This window comes from Eurytemora carolleeae, unplaced genomic scaffold (genome assembly GCF_000591075.1).
Source record: "Eurytemora carolleeae unplaced genomic scaffold, Eaff_2.0 scaffold122, whole genome shotgun sequence".
Classification (NCBI taxonomy): domain Eukaryota; kingdom Metazoa; phylum Arthropoda; class Copepoda; order Calanoida; family Temoridae; genus Eurytemora; species Eurytemora carolleeae.
This window is the reverse complement of record NW_019396131.1, coordinates 413,508-432,843: the sequence shown is the minus strand read 5'-3', so window position 1 is coordinate 432,843 and position 19,336 is coordinate 413,508. Positions and strand designations below refer to the sequence as shown.

Here is a 19,336-nt window from a genome sequence, read left to right as displayed (position 1 = left end):
CAACTGGTAACAGGGCTAACATACTTGACATCAGCTTGGAGGGCTTCATGTCTCCAGACAGTGGTAAGCTAGAGATTGCTTCATAACGTTGAAAATCATCCAGGGCAAAGAGTCTCAACAGCCGTTTCTTCAAGGCTTCGTAAGGTTCAGAGGACGGCGGAGACTTTATCAGATCCAAAACTTGGTTGGCGGTCTCTTGATTGAAGGACGAGACGCAATAATAAAACTTCGTGAGGCTGGTGGTTACTCCCTTGAGCGCGAACTGGGCTTCCACTTGAACGAACCAGGCTTCCGCGGAATCTGGCCAAAAAGCCGGAACTTTCACTGACACTGTGTTCCTTTTGTCTAAAGAGCTTGGTTCGGCTCGGACCGGGACATTATCACCGTCCTTAGGCATATTCACTTGAGCGAGTAGCTTAAAAACAGTCTATAGTGTTGAAAAGAACAGTCTATAGGAGCGAAAAAACTCAGGGTCACCAATTTGGCTACGCTCAGTTTAACACGACCGAAGGTTTAAATAAATACTTTATTGACTAACTTATTGAAAATCTAAATTTAAGAAATCGAAAATATATATATCAAGGTGACGTGGCAGAATCAGAGCTCATCTTGCCGCGTCTGAGTATCCGGCTTCTAACTCCTCAGATCGTCTTCCACCACATATATATATATGTTGCGTACAGCCGGCCAAACGACTGGAACGATTGGGCTGCATTTTTTTGTGGACATTCATGGGTGAAACGAAAATTCAAAATTGTTCATGGGCAACGCCGGGCCCCTCAGACTACACAGACTGCTTATCTCCTTTCATAGGATGTGGGCTACGTAGGCCTAAGTTGACCCGGCACGACATGCTACGTTTTTACGATAGGTTTTTAGAGTGCCATCTCACGGCCAATTGTTGAATATAATACCCATTCAGGGGTTCAGTTTAACAACTTAAAAAAATACTCCAATTTTAAACATAAAACATAAAATTTATGAATTCCGTTTATTTTTGAAGATTTTGTGTTTTGTATCCAAAGGATCCTTAAATATCCCTGAATACCGATGTTTGCTGATTGGTCGTGTACAGAACTTGTACACAATAGAACATAGGTTTCAATCGATCTCTGTAACTCTCTTATCTCTGCTTATGCCCCTTCTCTGATATTTTGGGAAGAGTTTGTTCTCCTGCAGATGCTGTAGATATATAGTCTTTGAAATAATAATTTTTAAGGAACTTAATAAACATCTGTTTTCAGGGTTTCCAGAATCTTATATGTTTTCAAGTTGAGAGCTGATTTCAGGAATTCCAGGATTTTACTCATCTCCCATTTTCTGTTTTCTGAACGTTTTCTTATGTTTTACTAACAACCTCACTCGAACTCAACTTCCAAAGATTTCTAAGATTCTCAATTTCAGACTTGGGTTTATTCTTTTGTAACAATTATATGTAAAACTAGCTGAAGGGCCCGGCGTTTCCCGTAAAATAAAAAAATAAAGGAAAAAAGATTTGAAAAAAAATCGATTTTTTAACCTTTAACCATGAGTGTTTACAAAAAAATCGATTTTTTTATCCTTTATCCATGAGTGTTCACAAAAAATTCAGCCTAACCGTTGAGCCGTTTGGCCGGCTTATACGCAAAATATTTATATACGAATGTCTTGTTTTATTATATAGATATGTCGTCAAATATTTTTTATTCAATTTTTAAAAAATCTTTATAGTTTAATTAAATTTTCTAATCCCTATATTTTGAAATCTGATGATAATAAACCTTTGATATTTTAAACTTGGACTATTTGATCTATCAGAATTCATAGTCTGAAATATAGGGAGCATTGGATTGCAAAGATATAGGGATTAGAAAATCAAAGTTTGTGACAAAGACTCAATTCATTTAGATCAAATGTTGGATTTGGCTTACGTTGTAAAAAGTATTAGAAAGGTAAAACTATTTTATAAAACTATTATTCAATTAAAAAGTTATTATTAACAACCCATTTTTTAGCAAGAAATATTTCTTTTTCGAATCTATCACCTTTCCTTTTTTTGTGTGGAATTTTAACATTTTGTTAGCGTTTCTAATAAAAACATGGTGTATTTCTCACACTTAGATATTTCGTAAACTTTGTTAGAAATAATTCTATATCTCTGACACTATCTATTCTCTGTTTCTAAACTTGTATTCTTGAATATTCATCAAAGATATAAATATTCATATATTTATATATATGTATATATTACATAAATAAACAAGAGTTTTATCAAAGAAACGAGGAACAAGATAGAACAGAGAGATTTTGTTTCTTAAAGTTTATCCCAGATCCCCTGCTACACTTGTGATGCGAAAACACATTAAAACTTTATTACGGGAATGTTTAAAAAAGTTCAAGGGATTTAGAATGAGACATATCACATATCTACATATTTTTATTATTTCTATCCGAAGTTTCTTTAAAGAGAAGTTCGTATAAATCATTTTCCGAGGGCACCAGAAATTTAAAGGGACCAAATGCGTAATTTAAGTGACCCTCCATGTAAGGATGGCAATTCTCGATTCACAACGATACCTTTGCAAGCTTTGTTTATGATATCAATGTTTTTGTATCTTTAAACTGTTTTTTTTTCATTTGCGGTTTCTCTGCAAAAAAGGCTGATAAGAAGCAATGGAGAATTTATTAAAATTAAACACTTTTCCAAGGTACAGTCATGTAAAGCTCTCATTGCTATCTTTGCACATATGTTTAAGTTTTGTATTTATAATATATAAAAAAGGGGGGGGGGAATGGGATCTTCTAAAAATCCTGGATTTCCCCTAGGTCTATTCCCCTAGCTCTATTCCCCCCCCCCCACTACTAACTATAAACAGCTTTTTTACAGGGAAGTTAATTAACTTTAATTTCCTGAAGCCGTTGTATAAAATTTTATTTACTTTCGAAATTCGTTTTTTTTTTCACAAAAATATTTACATAAAGGGACTGTAAGCGTAATTTCAAGTGCCCTCCATGCAAAGATGACCTTGCCCGATTTACCATTGCACTCCTGTATGCCGAGTCTTTTAACGCCTGATCAGTCATGTGTTTGTTGTCGATTCTGAACCAATAGAAATAGTATGGTGGTAATATTTATCTTTCTATCTATCTCACTATCCAATTAGAGATATGAATCCTTCAATCGGCGCTATCAGTGAATTGAAATATTTACTTCTACTGAAACCATAGTGCTTGAAAGCTTTTGTATGATCAAGGATGAACTAGAAATTGATGTTTTTAAAAACTATTTATCTTTATTTCCGGTTTCTCTGCTAAAGTGGCTTGTTTTATAAGAAACAAGTAAAAACGAAGAAACTCACAGAAAACACTTTAATTTCCCGGCTTTTGATACGCGACTTTGAATGTTTGAATTTTATTCACTTTTCAGGAAGGATTAGGTTAGTCTCAAGATTAAGAAAAAGAGAGGATCAAGCTTTGATCTCGATATCCCAGCTCAGGTAATTTTGCTTTTCTCAATCTTGTGGCTAACATGGACAGTAGTGGAGGTTTAGCCCAGGGGGGTACACTTTTTTGTGCAGCCCTTAACAGTTGATGTGCACCACCCTAAAAAACCGGTATTAAGAAAAATATATATTAATCTACCTGAAGGCTGACTATTTATCATCTAACCATAATTACCAATAATTTCAAATGAAACCCCGCGAAAAAAATATTGTAAATAAGATTAAGGTACAAGAAAGAATTTGAGAAATAATCATAAAATGGACAAATTGTGACATTGTCGATTGATAAGAAAAGTAAAAAATCTGAATATATATGCAAGTTTACTGTTTAATAAATTAGAGCCTGCCTCTGGCTCTAGTGGGGGGGGGGTCAAGGAGGGGGGAATGTCAGGGGGGCATATGCAGCTTAGAGGTCACAAAGTCGTGCCAGTAATGTTGAATTGAACCAGTAACTTTCCCGGGTTCTTTCAAGATCCAATTCCAACGATAATTTAAACTAAATCATGTTAGTTATATCAAGCTCTTTGTAATATTTTAATTTAATAGAAAAATAAAACAATTTACTTGAGAAAGAGTTTGTACTTCGTTTAAATAAGTTTGAAATCTTTTATTTAGTTCAAGTTAATTCGCAAACATTTTGTAAAATTTCTTTAAAAATTCTTGAAATAATTCTTAAAAGGTGCGCAAACTGTTCAAATAAATTCTCTTATTATTAAAAAAGAATAGAAATAATTCAAATTATGTTCAGAGGAAAGCAATTGTTAGATTTAACTTTTGAATTTAAAAGTAATAACCAGAAAACTCTGAAAAAGAAAAACGACTTTCAGAATCAAGTTATAACTTTAAAAAGTCCAATGAGCATGATACACAGACATTGTGCAGTGTAAACAGACCCATTTTAGTGATTCAAAAGGTTTCTAATAAATCTATTTGCTTTTTTAACAACATCTAATACTATAAGTGTTGCTATAATGTCGTCTTTATATTCCATTGTTTTCTGATTATCATGCACTATAGTTAATGGAAAAAAAGCTTAGTAATTGTGCAGTGTACACAGAACCAATTCAATTGATGTTCAAGCAACTGGTTGAACTCTTAGGTTATTAACGACATCAAAAACACAGATTGCTAAAAAATAATCGTCTTCCTAAATATTCAACAGTTGTGTGATTTGTACTGTAAGTTATAGTCTTCTTTAAATAATCTTATATTTCATTTTACTCCCTAATATATTTCCTGAGATGGCGGTGTTCAGAATCTGATCTATAAATCTTTTAATAGAAAAGAAATTTAATCTGAGGGTATTCTGATTTATAGAACATCTATCTATAAAAAGTAAGTAGTAATCTCTACTTGTCTATTGGGGTGTTTGTATGTCCGATCATAAATTATAAACCCCTTGACCGATTTGCCTCAAATTTAGATTGAACTTGGGAATATTCCTAGTTTGATTTTCACATTGTAAGCTGAGTGAGTAATCTTTGTTTGTTTGTTTTTGTGGATATCCGATCATAACTCATGAACACCTGAACCGATTTGCCTAAAATTTTGATTGGGTAACTCAGTAGAACCACGGGAATGTTTTTAGTTTGTGGTAAGTGTTTTTTAGCGAGTTTTTTTGATATTTAAAAGTATTTATTTTCCTATATTAAAAAACTTTTTTAAAGATCTAATTTCAACTTTGCCACAAACTCAAATCGTAATATCAAATTTTCTTTTGTAATATTTTACTAAGTACAATGGCAAACCTAGATTGAAAGAAAGAAACAATTGATTAAAAAATTCAAAACTAAAAAATAATTTGCGAATTTTCTAAAATAAAAGAAACCAAAATATTACAGAAAAATTGGTTAGTCTTAATAAACATGCAAAGTCACAATTTAAAACTCTTGATCTTTTAGTGAAAAAATGAGATATGCTTGGGTTCCGAAACTAATTATTGTCTTAAAAAAAGAAACTGAGTTCTTGCTACAAACTTAAATTTTCTAATGGTGCAAACATTTGATATTTCAAACTTAGAATATTTGATCTAACAAAATCAGAGTTTGTGGAAAAGACTCAATTCCTATAGTTGTAAATATACATCTAAATAAATTCCGATAAATGTTTTTAATATAGTGCCATTAGAAATTCACAACGAAGACGTTTATTTTACATTTGAGTTAAACAAATGACAAGTTTTCGTTTTTATTTCTCATAATGTAGAGTCTAAAACTTCATGGTCTGTCCTTTTAATTCATATTTTTTCTAGAACACCTTGTATACAATCTACAGGATGGAAATGTATAGGTTTGTATAGGGAAAAGATACCGAGGTTTTGCTAATCTTTCCAGTCAATGGACAGAACCAAACCTATCTTCTATACAAATATTGGTTTCATAATTCCAAATCATTGAACAGCAGTCTCAATCAGACGAGACAGTGATCACTAATATGTGGTGGAGTATCAAAGTAAATGTTTAGAATGATGAAATCCAAAGGTTGCAAAACCTGTCATGCAAAAACCGTTTAGAATTTTACCAATTATCTTCTTAAAAACCAAAACTGAAACGGTTGCTTGATAGATGAATGTATAAATGCAAAATTTATAAATGTATAAATGTATAAATGTATAAATGTATAAATGTATAAATATATAAATGTATAAATGTATAAATGTATAAAAGTATAATTATATAAATACATAAATGTATAAATGTATAAAAGTATAATTGTATGCAACTATTCATAGCAAGTCTGGATCTTTTTTGAAAGGATACACTATAAAAAACTTACAGATTCTTCACGTAGAAAATTTTTTAGAGAATGTTTTGGCTATAATGAGAAATTCAGGAAGCCCTGCAAGGAAATAGTATATGTGACCGGAAATACACATTTTAGCGTACACAATCCGTACATCTTTGTTATTACGATTCAGGGCTGTTTTGCTTCCTTAGGACAAGGAAGGTAATATTTTTTGTACTTTTGTATGCACAAATTTCTGCACAAATGTTTAGATATAGTATTTTCTGATTATTTCTGAAACGTTTGTATTGTTTGATGTTTAAGGGGGGCTCTTCTGGTTTTTTAATTCAAAGTCAAATTCTTTTCATAGTTCATTATTTTCATAGTTCATTATTTTCATAGTTCATTATTTTCATAGTTCATTATTTTCATAGTTCATTATTTTTTTTCATAGTTCATTATTTTCATAGTTCATTATTTTCATAGTTCATTATTTTCATAGTTCATTATTTTCATAGTTCATTATTTTTTCAACTTTTTTCCAAATTCCAAACAATCAAAACACTACAGAGATATTCGGAAAGTATGAGCTGCCCAGATATTGTTCTAAAAAATGTTCAAAGTGAGAGAATCAAAATAAATTTTTCCAAAACTCAGAAAGGAAAAAATTATGTGGTTTTTTAGATTCACATTAAAAAAGTGTGATATAGCTGATAAGACAGTTTTTCCTCAATGTGTTTAAAAAATGATCACTTACCCCAAATTCAAATTTCATAGTCATACTATTTTTTCAAACTTTGTCCTTTAATATTTTAGACAATAAGTTCTGCTTGGTAAAATAAGCAAAGTTTGAAATATCAAAGGTTAAACTATCTGGTTGCAAAGCTTTTGGGATGAGCAAATTCTATTATTAAAACCATTTGAGACAAGCTGAAGCTAAATACATTCTAGGAAAATCGGATTAAGCTTAGTTAAGTTTAATCAATTTAAATCTCTCACTCAAAATACATCATAAAATAAAAGATTTGATATACTTAAATAACTAAAACACATAGCTCAACAAAAATAAAAATGTAGATACGAAAAGTATGTGTTAATTTATGGAAAAAGGTTATAAAGGAACCTGAAACCTGAAACTCTAATTTACTATGAAATTCAGCTCTGCTATGCATGGGGGTGTGTCTTATGAAAATTCGTGAACGCTCCCTTAATAAAAGGTTTTGTTCTAATTTTGCAAAAGAGGGGTCTGAAGGATCTCTTATTTGAAGTAAAAGAATATAATTAATTCTTTTATTTTCCTAAATATTTTTGCCAGCTTGAAGTTCTGTTATATAAAAACTATAAAAACCCACCAATAGTATTCTTTCATTTGTTAAAAGTTCTTGCTGTATTTTACTAAACGACTACACCCTCTCATGCTCACTCTCCCTCCTCTTCACTTCCACCTCCTTCTCACTCCCCCCTCCTTCTCACTCTCCCTCCTTCTTACTCCCCCCTCCTTCTCACTTCCACCCCCTTCTCACTCCCCCCTCCTTCTCACTTCCCCTTCTCATTCTCCCCCCTTCTTACTCCCCCTCCTTCTTACTCCCCCCTCCTTCTCGCTCTCCCTCCTTCTCACTTCCCCCTCCTTCTCACTTCCACCCCCTTCTCACTCCTCCCTCCTTCTCACTCCCCCCTCCTTCTCACTTCCACCCCCTTCTCACTCCCCCCTCCTTCTCACTTCCCCTTCTCATTCTCCCCCCTTCTTACTCCCCCTCCTTCTTACTCCCCCCTCCTTCTCGCTCTCCCTCCTTCTCACTTCCACCTCCTTCTCACTTCCACCCCCTTCTCACTCCCCCCTCCTTCTCACTCCCCCCTCCTTTTCACTCCCCCTCCTTTTTACTCCTACTTCATTCCCACTCCCCCTACCTCACTCCCCCACACTCCCATTATCCAAGGTTACCCCTATTTAGAAGTCAGCACTCCTGACTCATCATAATTCAGATCTTAGAGTCACAACATTAAACATAATTTAAAAACGGAGTATGTCCGATTCACAACTATAGTCTTCAAACCTTCGTTAGTACACAAGTTATAAAGATTTCTCTGTACAAGGTTTGTCAATGTAAACCTAAAGAGTGACTTTCGGATTTCCTTTCTAGACACAAAAAAGGTTTGAACAGGTTTAACAACTTTCTTAACAGAAACACAACGATATCTTCCTCATTCTCACTAGAGTTATAAACTTAATGTAATTTTTTAAATAAATTCAGTATTGTCGTGTTAACACTAAGTGGAATAAATCTCTTTTTAAACAACTTTTCAAGGCAGGTTAATTTTTATTTTTGAGTGGTCAAAAAGTTTTAAAAGAAGCTCATGTAGGAGTATGATAATTATTACAATTTCTTGCCATTTCATCTCTAATAAAAGCATCAAAATAATCATGATAATTGACGTACAATAATAATAAAAAAATAATAAATTAAAATAATAATAATAATAATAAAAACTGTATATATTCCTTTAAAGTTGTCAGAATAAAAACTGTATCTATTCCTTTAAAGTTATCAGTATAAAAACTGTATCTATTCCTTTAAAGTTATTAGTATATAAACTGTATCTATTCCATCAGTATAAAAACGGTATCTATTCCTTTAAAGTTATCAGTATAAAAACTGTATCTATTCCTTTAAAGTTATCAGTATAAAAACTGTATCTATTCCTTTAAAGTTATCAGTATAAAAACTGTATCTATTCCTTTAAAGTTATCAGTATAAAAACTGTATTTATTCCTTTAAAGTTATCAGTATAAATGCCCAAGTGTCAAAATAAAAATATTTTTTTTTCAATAATAATTTCAATACTTCCGAAGAAATTGCAAAACTACTTGATTTTAAGAAAAATTCTTTAGATTTTTGTTCAGCACATTGAAAGAAGAAGAATACAAAGGAGCAAATGAAAAACTTGATGTTCAATTTGTTTTCCAGAAAATTGACAAAATCAATCAACATTTTCTTGGTACAAAAAAAGTTTGAAAACTAAACATTTCTTGAATTTTGTCAACGCATGATTCAAAAACAAGTCTAAAATGTGATTTAAAAACTTTGATTCAAAACAAACAAAAAGGGTGGTTTTAAAATAGCCAAAAACGAACATTTTCAAATCCAAAAACTAGATTTTAGATAATTCAAACATGTATAGTACATTTATATTCAAAACTAATTTGTTATTTTAAATGTATGATAAATAAAGAAAAGTATTAATTTTGAAAATTGAAATTTTCAAATTTTTTAATAATTTTTTTTAAAAATCCCATATTAATTATCTATTAAATTTAATTGCCATGGTGATTAAAATACTAATTAAGTGAATCTTGATACTTAAGTTTGATGATCTCCAGGTCCTGGTTTAATACTAGAGTGGAGGTTAGTATACTGCCCATATACCCTGAGAGCGGAGGATGAAGAAGTGAGGAGGCTGCAGGAACCGTTCTCCCCAAATTATCCGCTCTCTAAACCCAAAATTCATCATCGTACTTTTAAAAAAAGAATTTTAAGTTTAAAAAATTATAACTTTTGTTTTATTCTAATTATCTTTTATTGTGTCTTACAATTAAGTTAAACAATTTCTTTAAACCTTTTAAAATAACAAATTTATTTTTTCCCGCATTTTTTCTTTCTTTCTTTTGATACGTCCTCCCTCAATTTTCCTCTTCTTTCTCTATTCTATAAACTCTATATTAAAACTATAAAGAGAGGATTGGATTTTCTCCTTTAAATATCTCTCAGGTTTGAGGATTGAATTCAAGGTTCCAGGAATCTCGAGCTAGAGATCAGATAAGAAGGTTGAAAACATCTGAAATTCAGAATTTAAATTTTAAATTTGGAAAAAGAGAATTTTTCTCATAAATTGAAGGTTTAAGATTTTATTTTTATTAAGGGAAGAAAAGGGTGATATTTTCGTTTTCTCATCCTGTAAAGTGTTGTATTCTGAGAACTTCCTTAGTTGTTTCGGTAGCAAAAATCCGCTAGTCACTTAGATGGAGAAACCACAATTAAAAATAATCAATAATCAGAGAGAAGACAATGGATATCTCATTCATTTGTGAACCGTACATATACTACTTTCTTATCAACTTTTTTTTAATATTGAGTCAATTAAAATCAAGTTGACATTCCCTTGCCAAAGAAAACATGATTGAAAATAAAATAAAATAAAATCATTTATTTCTGCAGAACCAGAAAGATTTAGAGAATGTTGGCTCCAACCCAAATCCTCTACTAGCTCTGGGAAACTAAAATTTACATTTTTAAACATGAAATCTAATGTACATTATACTAAGCTCAGTCTTCTTGGAAGATTCAGTCTATACGTCTGTATGTCTATCTGTCTATTCCTACGTCTGTATGCCTATCTGTCTATTCCTACGTCTGTATGTCTGAGTCTATCTGTCTCTATATATTGGTAATTTTAAATACGACAGAACTAATTTTTAGAAAAGGTTATTTGAGGGGGGAAATGGTTTAAGGACGTATACAGGGGGGGCAAGGGGGCAGTGCCCCCACCTAGACCTGAAAAGGGGGGGCCTAGCCCCCCCCCCTAGAACTCACAGCTATTACAACTTTTCAAATCTGAAACGGAAGAGTGAAGAGTATTAAAAATTAAAATTTGCTGTTTTTTTTCTGCAAGTTTTGTTTGATGGAGAGATGATATATTAGTAGTCCTTGTATGTTAAATTGACTGTATAGTGTATGTGTACCTTTAAAGTATCCGAGAAGCCAAATGTTTTGAATTTATGGTTCAAATTTTGCCCCCACCCCCTAGAAGCTCGTAGGGTGGAGGGTGGCACAAAAAAAATTTCGCTTCGCGCATATTTTGCCCCCCCCTCCCTAAATTTATTTCTGTATACGCCCTTTGATTAATGTTTAGATTTATCTTAGCGATAAAAGTGTAAAAAAATTTCCCATTTTATTCCTCAAATTTTGTAGCATTATCTTTCTGCTTGATTTACTCTGACCCAAAAAATGGGTAAAACAGTCCTTCTGAAACAAAAACTTCCATTTATGCTATAAAAAAATCTGAACCAACCCTAAATGTCTAAACGATAGGACAGACAGATTACAGAGATCCATTGGAAAGGTTTCATCAATTTCAAAGACTGGATCAACTTTAAGGTGTTGCAACCCCCTTTGATTTTACTAACTCACTTATACTTATACTTTAGAATTCTAAAACTCTTGTTTTCAGCGGTAGCGTTTAAGAGTTGCAATTTTCAAAATTCGAATAGTTTTTGGCGTGAGAGCTTACAACATCAGTTCTTGTAATGATAACAATTTGTTTTATTTTTTTGGAAAGTATTTAAAACATTTTTAAATTATGTTGGACAGGCAGGATCGTCAAAATGGAAACCTTTGCAGAAATGTCAAAGAATGTTTTCAGAAATGCATTTTCCCCTCTGAATGGAACACATCAGGATTTATTCTATTCATTTCTCACAAGGTTTTAGCAAAGGTTTACCATTATCAAAGTTGAAAGAAGAAGGTAGGTGGCGAAATATGGGAGGGGAAGAGGGAAATGTTAGAGTGTTGAATGTGAATTGTTTGGTGGGAAAATGTCTAAAGTTAGAGAAAATAAAAAGAAATAGTTTAAATAGAAAACCAACGGATGTCTTTATCTCTCCCTTCATATACTCATTCATTTTACTTTTTATTTATTTTGCAATACTAAATATTCTTTTCTTAACGTTCTTAAAAATATTTTTTTTAAAAGGGAGTGGGGACAAAAATAAAATAAAGTGTTGAGAAAAATCATTGTTAAGTTTTAGATATTTTATTTTAATCTGATATTTATGTTGATTAAAACCTTTTTTTCCACGAACTGTTCCTGTATATTCTTTGTGGTCCGTTGAGGATGGTTTTCCATCAAAGTCGGAATAAATACGAATATATATATTTTTTGCCATAATTTACCTAAAGGGACTGTAAGGAAAAATGAAAGGGAGTATAGACTGAAACCTGAGAATCTCCAGGAGTTGATTAAGACTTATAAATGTTCTATCTGATGTTCCTGTCTCGAGAAATTGATATATAACTGTGTCAAAATTATACCAAAACGTATATATGTAAGATTTTGTATAAGTTTCGTAGTATTAAACAGATCATATTCTGCAAATACGTAACCAATCTAAAAATGACAACATCTCAGAGGAGCCTGAGAAACTCAGGTTTGCTCCTTTCATTTTTTGAATTTAATAATAATTCATGTTACCAGAACTCCAACCAATGGAAGTGCAGTATCACGTGACCAGTATACTGAACTGCCATTGGAGGGAGTTCTGGCCACGTGGTACAGACGTATATCTTACATATATACGTTTTGGTATAATTTTGATACAGTTTTATGTCAATTTCTCGAGACATGAACATCAAATAGATGTCTTATAGGTATCGTATCAGGTTTAAGCCTATATCCCCTTTTATTTTTCCTTTGCAGTCCCTTTAAAGGATATTTCTTAAATGATCTTCTACTTAAAGGGAGTGTTCGCGAAAAATGGAAGGGGGTATAGGCTTAATGCGATAAAAAAGCGCTTTTGATGAAAATGTCGTCTTCATTACCAAAAATCCTCGAAACAGGAATAAATGTTTTTATAAGTAACTCTCAGATCATGACAATTAAAACATATTATGATAAATCAACTATATATAAATGTGGCGAAAGATAATCGATGACCATAGGTTGAATGATTTGTTTGAAATTAAATTGATTTTTTACGATCTAAGTCGTATGTTGCAATTTTCTCAATTTGTATGGACGCCATGTTATTCGGTATGAGACGTCTTTAACAATTTTCTCCTTATATACGCAACAGATAGGAGTAAGATTAGTAGCGATCAAAAGCGCTTTTTTATCGCGTTAAACCTATACCCCCTTTCATTTTTCGCGAACACTCCCTTTAAAGAGTGAGATATTGCAATTCACAACAGCACCCCTTAATTCATTATCTTACTTTTTTTATTAAAGTTTACTTGACTTTTCATCTATAGTTCCTTTAAGAGTAGCCACGAGCAACTTCAAAAGTTTAAATGTTAAAACCCGAAGACTAGAACAGAATAGTGAGCAGTGTCAGGTTAAAGAATTATGAAAATGTTAATTTGACCCTCTAGCTACTCTAGCCTAGATATTTGACCCAGGACCCAGCCCAACAACAAGGTACAGGAAGGGATGGGTAGAAAGCAAGGAATGTTAGAAAATAGAAAATGTTATGAACTGAAAACTTACTTATGACGTCAATAAGATAATCCACGCCCATTTTTCTAACAATCATAGAAAATAAAATATAAATATTTTCTAAAAAATGATTTTTCATTAAAACTAAAATTTTTTTAACATTCAATTTTTACTCCTTTAACGTTTTTTTGTTTTTCTTTAACTTTCTCAGTTTAATTGTTTTTCTTGGTCCGCTTCTAGCTCAGTGAACTTGTTTAGTCTGGGACAGGAGTAGGAAGGATATAGAGAACTTGTGGGACAGGAGTAGGACGGATATTGAGAACTTGTGGGACAGGAGTTGGACGGAGATAAAGAACTATGTTAAGCTGGGGAGGAGCACTGGGAGCCTCCCAACCCAACCCGAGGAGGGACCAGGAGAAGGGTTGCAATGCAGATCAGAACTTGTTAAATCTTCAAAGGAAAGAGGAACTTATTCTCAGCAAGCAAGTGAGACAAGGCACTGTGGTGATACTAGGGGGACAGAATATCAGGGTAAGTGAGACAAGGCACTGTGGTGATACTAGGGGGACAGAATATCAGGGTAAGTGGAAAAATACAATAATATTATTTATTCTATACTTAGGTAATTCTTCGATTCTATACCTTTAAGACCTTGGTTTGATAAAGTATTAATTACATGTTATCATTTTCCAAACTGAATATTTTCAGTTAAAGTTTCTCTACAAAAGTGACTTTTGCATTTCTGCTGCCAGAAAACAATGTCGGAATTATTAAAATAAACACTTTTCAATATAGAAAAAACGTTAATAACCCCATTTCAAAAGGTAACGCTGTGAATCGGGCATGGAACTTTTCAAGAAAGGGTCAGAGCTGGAAACTTTTGAATGGTGGATATCAGGATTAATGTTTGATCCACTCTTTTTCTTAATCTCCAGATTAAATAATGCTTGCTCTCCTCTTGTTATTAATCTCTAGATTAATTAACAGAACGGGATTAAGGATATCCAATTCTAAAGTTTTCAGCTCAGATCACTTAACATAACGACTACAGTCCCTTTAAAGAGATTGTTTCTTTTTAAAATAGGGGTCAATATAATAAGTTCTTAAAAAGGACATTTTTATTTCGTTTATCTAGGAGTCCAGCCCTTTTGTACACTATGAGAAAGTGAGCCGACAGAACTCCAAGAAACCTGCTCAACCCAGAGAAAACAAACCACCTGCCCCAAACCCAGAGGCTATTAGGAAGGCGTCTAATCCAATTGCATTAAGATACTGGAATCAATGTTTGCAAACCCAGAACTCTACTCCAGACACATCAAAAAACACCGAAACTGTTCCTGCTCCGACATTTTCTTCTCCTCAACCTGTGCCAAACCTCTCTTCCTCTCTATGTCCGTCTAATTCTCAGTTCCAATCTTCTCCTCCTTCCCGTTTCCAGTCCCAACCTTCTCCCCCGTCCTATATTCAGTCCCAATTTTCTCCTCCGTCCCATATCCAATCCCAACCTTCTCCCCCCTCCCGTATCCAGTCCCAATCTTTTCGCGCATCCAATATACAGGTTGAACCGTCTCCTGCGTCCCGTATCCAGTTAAATTCTTCTCCACCTTCTTGTATCCATCTCCAGTCTTCTCCTTTGTCCCGTATCCCGTTTCAATCTTCTCCGGTCCCTTCCAATATCCAGTTCTCCTCCTCTCATCCTTTATCTAAAGCTTGGTTTAATCCATTTCCTGGCGCCAACAATACCGATGAGTTCAGTTTATCTCATAAACCCGAACTATCTTCTTCACCTGATACATTATTCCACGGATCTAGTCCTATTCCCAAATCCTATCCGACTCCCAGACACAAACCAGGATACAATATTTCTCAAGGTATGAATTTACCTCAGGAAATGGTTCCATCTCCGGGACGTAATTCGTCTAAAAGAACGTATAATTCATCTGAATCTGTTCCAAAGAATGGATTTTATCCTTCTTCATATCAACACAATTCCACTTCTCAACCTCCCCCGCGCCCTCCTTCTCCAGTTTACACTTTCAAACCTTCATATGTATCTCTTGGATCTTCTGTATCTCCTGTATCTCCTCCCTGGTATCAACCTGATTATAAAATAGTTCCTCTTCTCCCAACCAACAGCTCCGATATTCCGTCCCAATCCCGAGCATCCTCTCTTCCTCCCTGGTCCAGAGAACCTAGAGATCCTAGAGGACCCGGAGAATCTGGAACCAAACCAAGACGACGATTTATTCAACACGAATGGCCTCCTGTAAATTCTATACAAAATGTTCCTAAAAAGCATACTTTTACTAAGTTTCACCAGCAAAATAATCTTAGACATGATTAAACAAACACTAATCTTAAACAAAAAATATGTTTTTTACAATACTAATTATTAATCTTTTTTATGTACGCATGCTGTTATAATCTTAATATATTTAACTAAAAAAGTTAATCATTTATTGTACTGATAATTGAGATAAATTGTGACGACACAATATCGTCTCCCACAGAAAAGAGGAAATGCAGGAATTAATTATAAATCTGCAAAACTAATAGATTCTAGTTTTGATATGTGAAATTGTGCGTTCAGTCGATAAATCACGAATTTATACAGCACAGACGAGCTAGAGACTATCTGGGATTTGTCTCACCAAGGAGTTCTTTAGATCCCGAATTGTTTCTCCGATGAAAGTTTAATTTTTTTTTGTTCTTAAAACGGATAAATAAAAGAAATAATCTGATATATTTTGTTGTTAATAAACCTGAGAAAGAAAGGGTTGATTTAATTTGAATTTCTCCGTACTCCACCTGAGCCCTGTTCAGTTCTAATTTAATTTCAAGAGGTTTCAGCTTTGCAACCAGAATTCATTTATCATAAGATTTCCTTGCTTCTATTCAAGGGAACATTCTATATTCACTCAAATAATATCTTAGGTAGTAACTTTCTTTTTACTTTAAATTTGAGGAGTTTAAAGGGACTATTTGCGTAGTTTTAAGTGATATTCCACTTACCCAGTGTATCCCCGATTACCAAGGGTACCCTTTAAACGGATAAAAGATGACGGACCTTTGCATAAAACTACAGAAACATGACTTTGTATACAGTTGGTTTATATTTAAGGAATTTCAATATTTACTTTCTAGAAATATAAACTTTAACAATTTAAGATGTCAACTTGATGTTAGGTACTTTTACAAAACTTCCCAAGGATATTTTCCCAAGTGAAAACTTCCCAACTGTGCAATTTCCCAAGCGGCAACTTCCCAAGTCTGTCCTAGCCGCAGCGCTCGACCCCCTGGTCCTTCCTAGCCGCGGCGCTCGGTCCCCCTGGCCTGTTCTAGCCATAGTGATCGGTCCCCCATTGCAGCCTGTGGCGCCTCAGAAGGCCAAACCTAACCTTTAGGAAATTGCACAATTGGGAAATTGCCTCTTGGAAAGTAGCCCTTGGGAAAATGCCTTTGGGAAGATACGTAACACCGTAAAATTATATGACATCGGAGGTGCCATGGGTTGTTAATTCATTAAACAATGTATTTATTTCATGCGTCTTTAAGCATTCGAGAAAAAAATACTTGCACCGACCGGACCGGATCTAAAAACGAGAATACATAGAAATATAAAGAAAACACGAATTTTTCTCGAATTTCTATAACTTTCTGTTTCTCTCTGTTTTCTTTAACCATTGCCAACACGATGTTTAATTTATAAATGAATAAGGAAAATGGGAAAATATAAGAAATTTACATTTTCTGGTCATTAGTTTATCAGAAACCAGAGGGGGATTCTATTTTAGCATAGCTACATTATCAATAATAAAACTACTGAAATTAGATTTTTATTAAAATATATTTAAAATTTTTTTTTTTGACTTTATCCATCACGCACCCCTAACCCTTTAGTATAAGTAAATTCAACTTAAAGTCTGACCGCGTCAACCTTGTTGCACCGGCTAGTCCTATTCATGGGTAGTAACCTATTGAGTGTCTTCTTTATTTACCCAATGTCCGGGCGATACAGTACAAACTGGGACCGGAAAGGTTGACCCGGCTCGGATATTCAAATGTACCACGGCTGCCCGTGGATGCAGAACTTTTGAGATATTAAACACGACAGGGAAAATGTTTTATTTATGAATATTATGTTTATAAATTATTTTCTGTTCCCCATTCAAAGTTAGAATTTATAATTGAAATAAAATATATATAATGATAGCATAATGGTCATTTCTAAACCATATGTCATATTTCTCCTATTCTAATTTCTAATTTCTAATTGACTGTCTGTTAGATTGTGAATCGGGCATTGCTATATTTGCATGGAGGGTCACTTAAACTTATGCTTATATATTCCCTTTATAGTTGACTCAAAATTCTTATGTTTTTAGATCACCCTTTATTATTGTATATATATTAAAGACTAGCTGAGGGCCCGGCGTTGCCCGTGGAAAAAAATAAATAAAATTTTTTTTTTAAAAATTTGAGAAACAACAAGTTTCAAATTTTTTTATAGCCTTTAACACCCCCGGACACCCATGAGTGTCCACACAAAATTTCAGCCCAATCGGTCCAGCTGATATACGAATGTCTTGTTTTATTATAAAGATGTCTAGAGTGTATCTATTGGTTCAACCTGTACAGTAGAAGATATATCCTGAATATAACAAGATCGGTTTACATTAATGTAATTACCGGTTTATATTACTATGTATACACCAGTATATATATACCACCATTCATTTATAATTATGTTTCCGGTTTCCGGCCCCCCCCCCCATCCCAGCATTCAACCTTGATTTATTATATTTATACAGAGAAATCTGTAGATTCAACATGATGTATCTTTATATCTTTAAAATACGTTTTCTAAATGTGTTATCTCAGAGAGAGAAACTTAAAAAACAACAAATCCGCGAGACCTGGTGGCTAAACTATATTTCAATCCGTCAAATCTTGTGTCCTAAATAATTTCTGTTCATGGAGGACGGTTTCGTTTTCTATTTTATAAAAGTTTTCACGCAGAGTATCAAAGTATGCGGGGGGGGGGTGGGATTTGGATATGGATGAGGATTAATAAACGATTAAAAGAGGAAACAATGGAAAAAAGGAGACAATAATAGGAAAAAAGAGAAATTGTATAAGAATGAAATGGCGTAAAGATTTAGAGCAATAAGGTAAATGGCAACAATTAATAAATGGAGAAAAGTATTAATAAAAAGAAAAAAGAAGGTATATATCTATATATAAAGTAGTAAACTCTGTTTGTCTGTCTGTCTGTTTGTTTGTTCAATGTTCTTGGCTTAGATTATTGAGTGGGTTAAGTTTTATTTAGTTTTCAAGCAAAGCTGGGTTCTTAAAGGGACTGTAAAGAAAAAATGAAAGGGAGTTGATTGAGACATATAATATAGGTTTTGGTAAAATTTTGACACAGTTTTATTTCAATTTCTCGAGACAGGAACCTCAGATAGATGTCTTATAGGTATCCTGAGATTCTCGGGTTTCAGCCTATACCCCCTTTCATTTTTCCTTTACAGTCCCTTTAAGCTAGTATTCTATATTTGAATATGTTTACTAATAAATCAACTAGAGGAAGTAAACTGATTGATGTAAAGATGTGTTCTTAAGCTAGTATTCTATATTTGAATATGTTTATTAATAAATCAACTAGAGGAAGTAAACTGATTGATGTTAAGCTGGGTTCTTAAGCTAGTATTCTATATTTGAATATGGGTATTAATAAATCAACTAGAGGAAGTAAACTGATTGATCTAAAGCTGGGTTCTTAAGCTGGTATTCTATATTTGAATATGTTTGTTAATAAATCAACTAGAGGAAGTAAACTGATTGATGTAAAGCTGGGTTCTTAAGCTAGTAATCTATATTTGAATATGTTTATAAATAAATCAACTAGAGGAAGTAAACTGATT

The 19,336-nt window shown here is 33.2% G+C and overlaps 1 protein-coding gene across 2 annotated transcripts; it reads left to right on the top strand.

The window, feature by feature from the left end:
- Positions 1-13,662: 13,662 nt before the first annotated feature.
- LOC111695878 (extensin) lies at positions 13,663-16,153 on the top strand. Of its 2 annotated transcripts, none has more exons than XR_002763961.1 (2): positions 13,663-13,992; positions 14,548-14,755. XR_002763961.1 is itself a non-coding variant. In XM_023465343.1 (2 exons), the coding sequence occupies exons 1-2, from the start codon at positions 13,770-13,772 to the stop codon at positions 15,754-15,756; spliced, it is 1,383 nt and encodes a 460-aa protein (XP_023321111.1). In that variant the 5' UTR covers positions 13,668-13,769; the 3' UTR covers positions 15,757-16,153. The 2 variants fall into 2 exon arrangements, 1 of the variants encoding a protein (XP_023321111.1); XM_023465343.1 differs by having other exon boundaries at positions 13,668-13,943; positions 14,548-16,153.
- The last annotated feature ends 3,183 nt before the right edge of the window (positions 16,154-19,336 follow it).

What these genes read in the sequence shown, in the direction of transcription:
- LOC111695878 (XM_023465343.1), top strand. Translation starts at nt 13,770, where the DNA reads ATGTTAAGCTGGGGAGGAGCACTGGGAGCCTCCCAACCCAACCCGAGG. An exon ending in TAGGGGGACAGAATATCAGG is followed by an intron (nt 13,944 to 14,547) that starts GTAAGTGAGACA and finishes TCGTTTATCTAG; the next exon opens with GAGTCCAGCCCTTTTGTACA.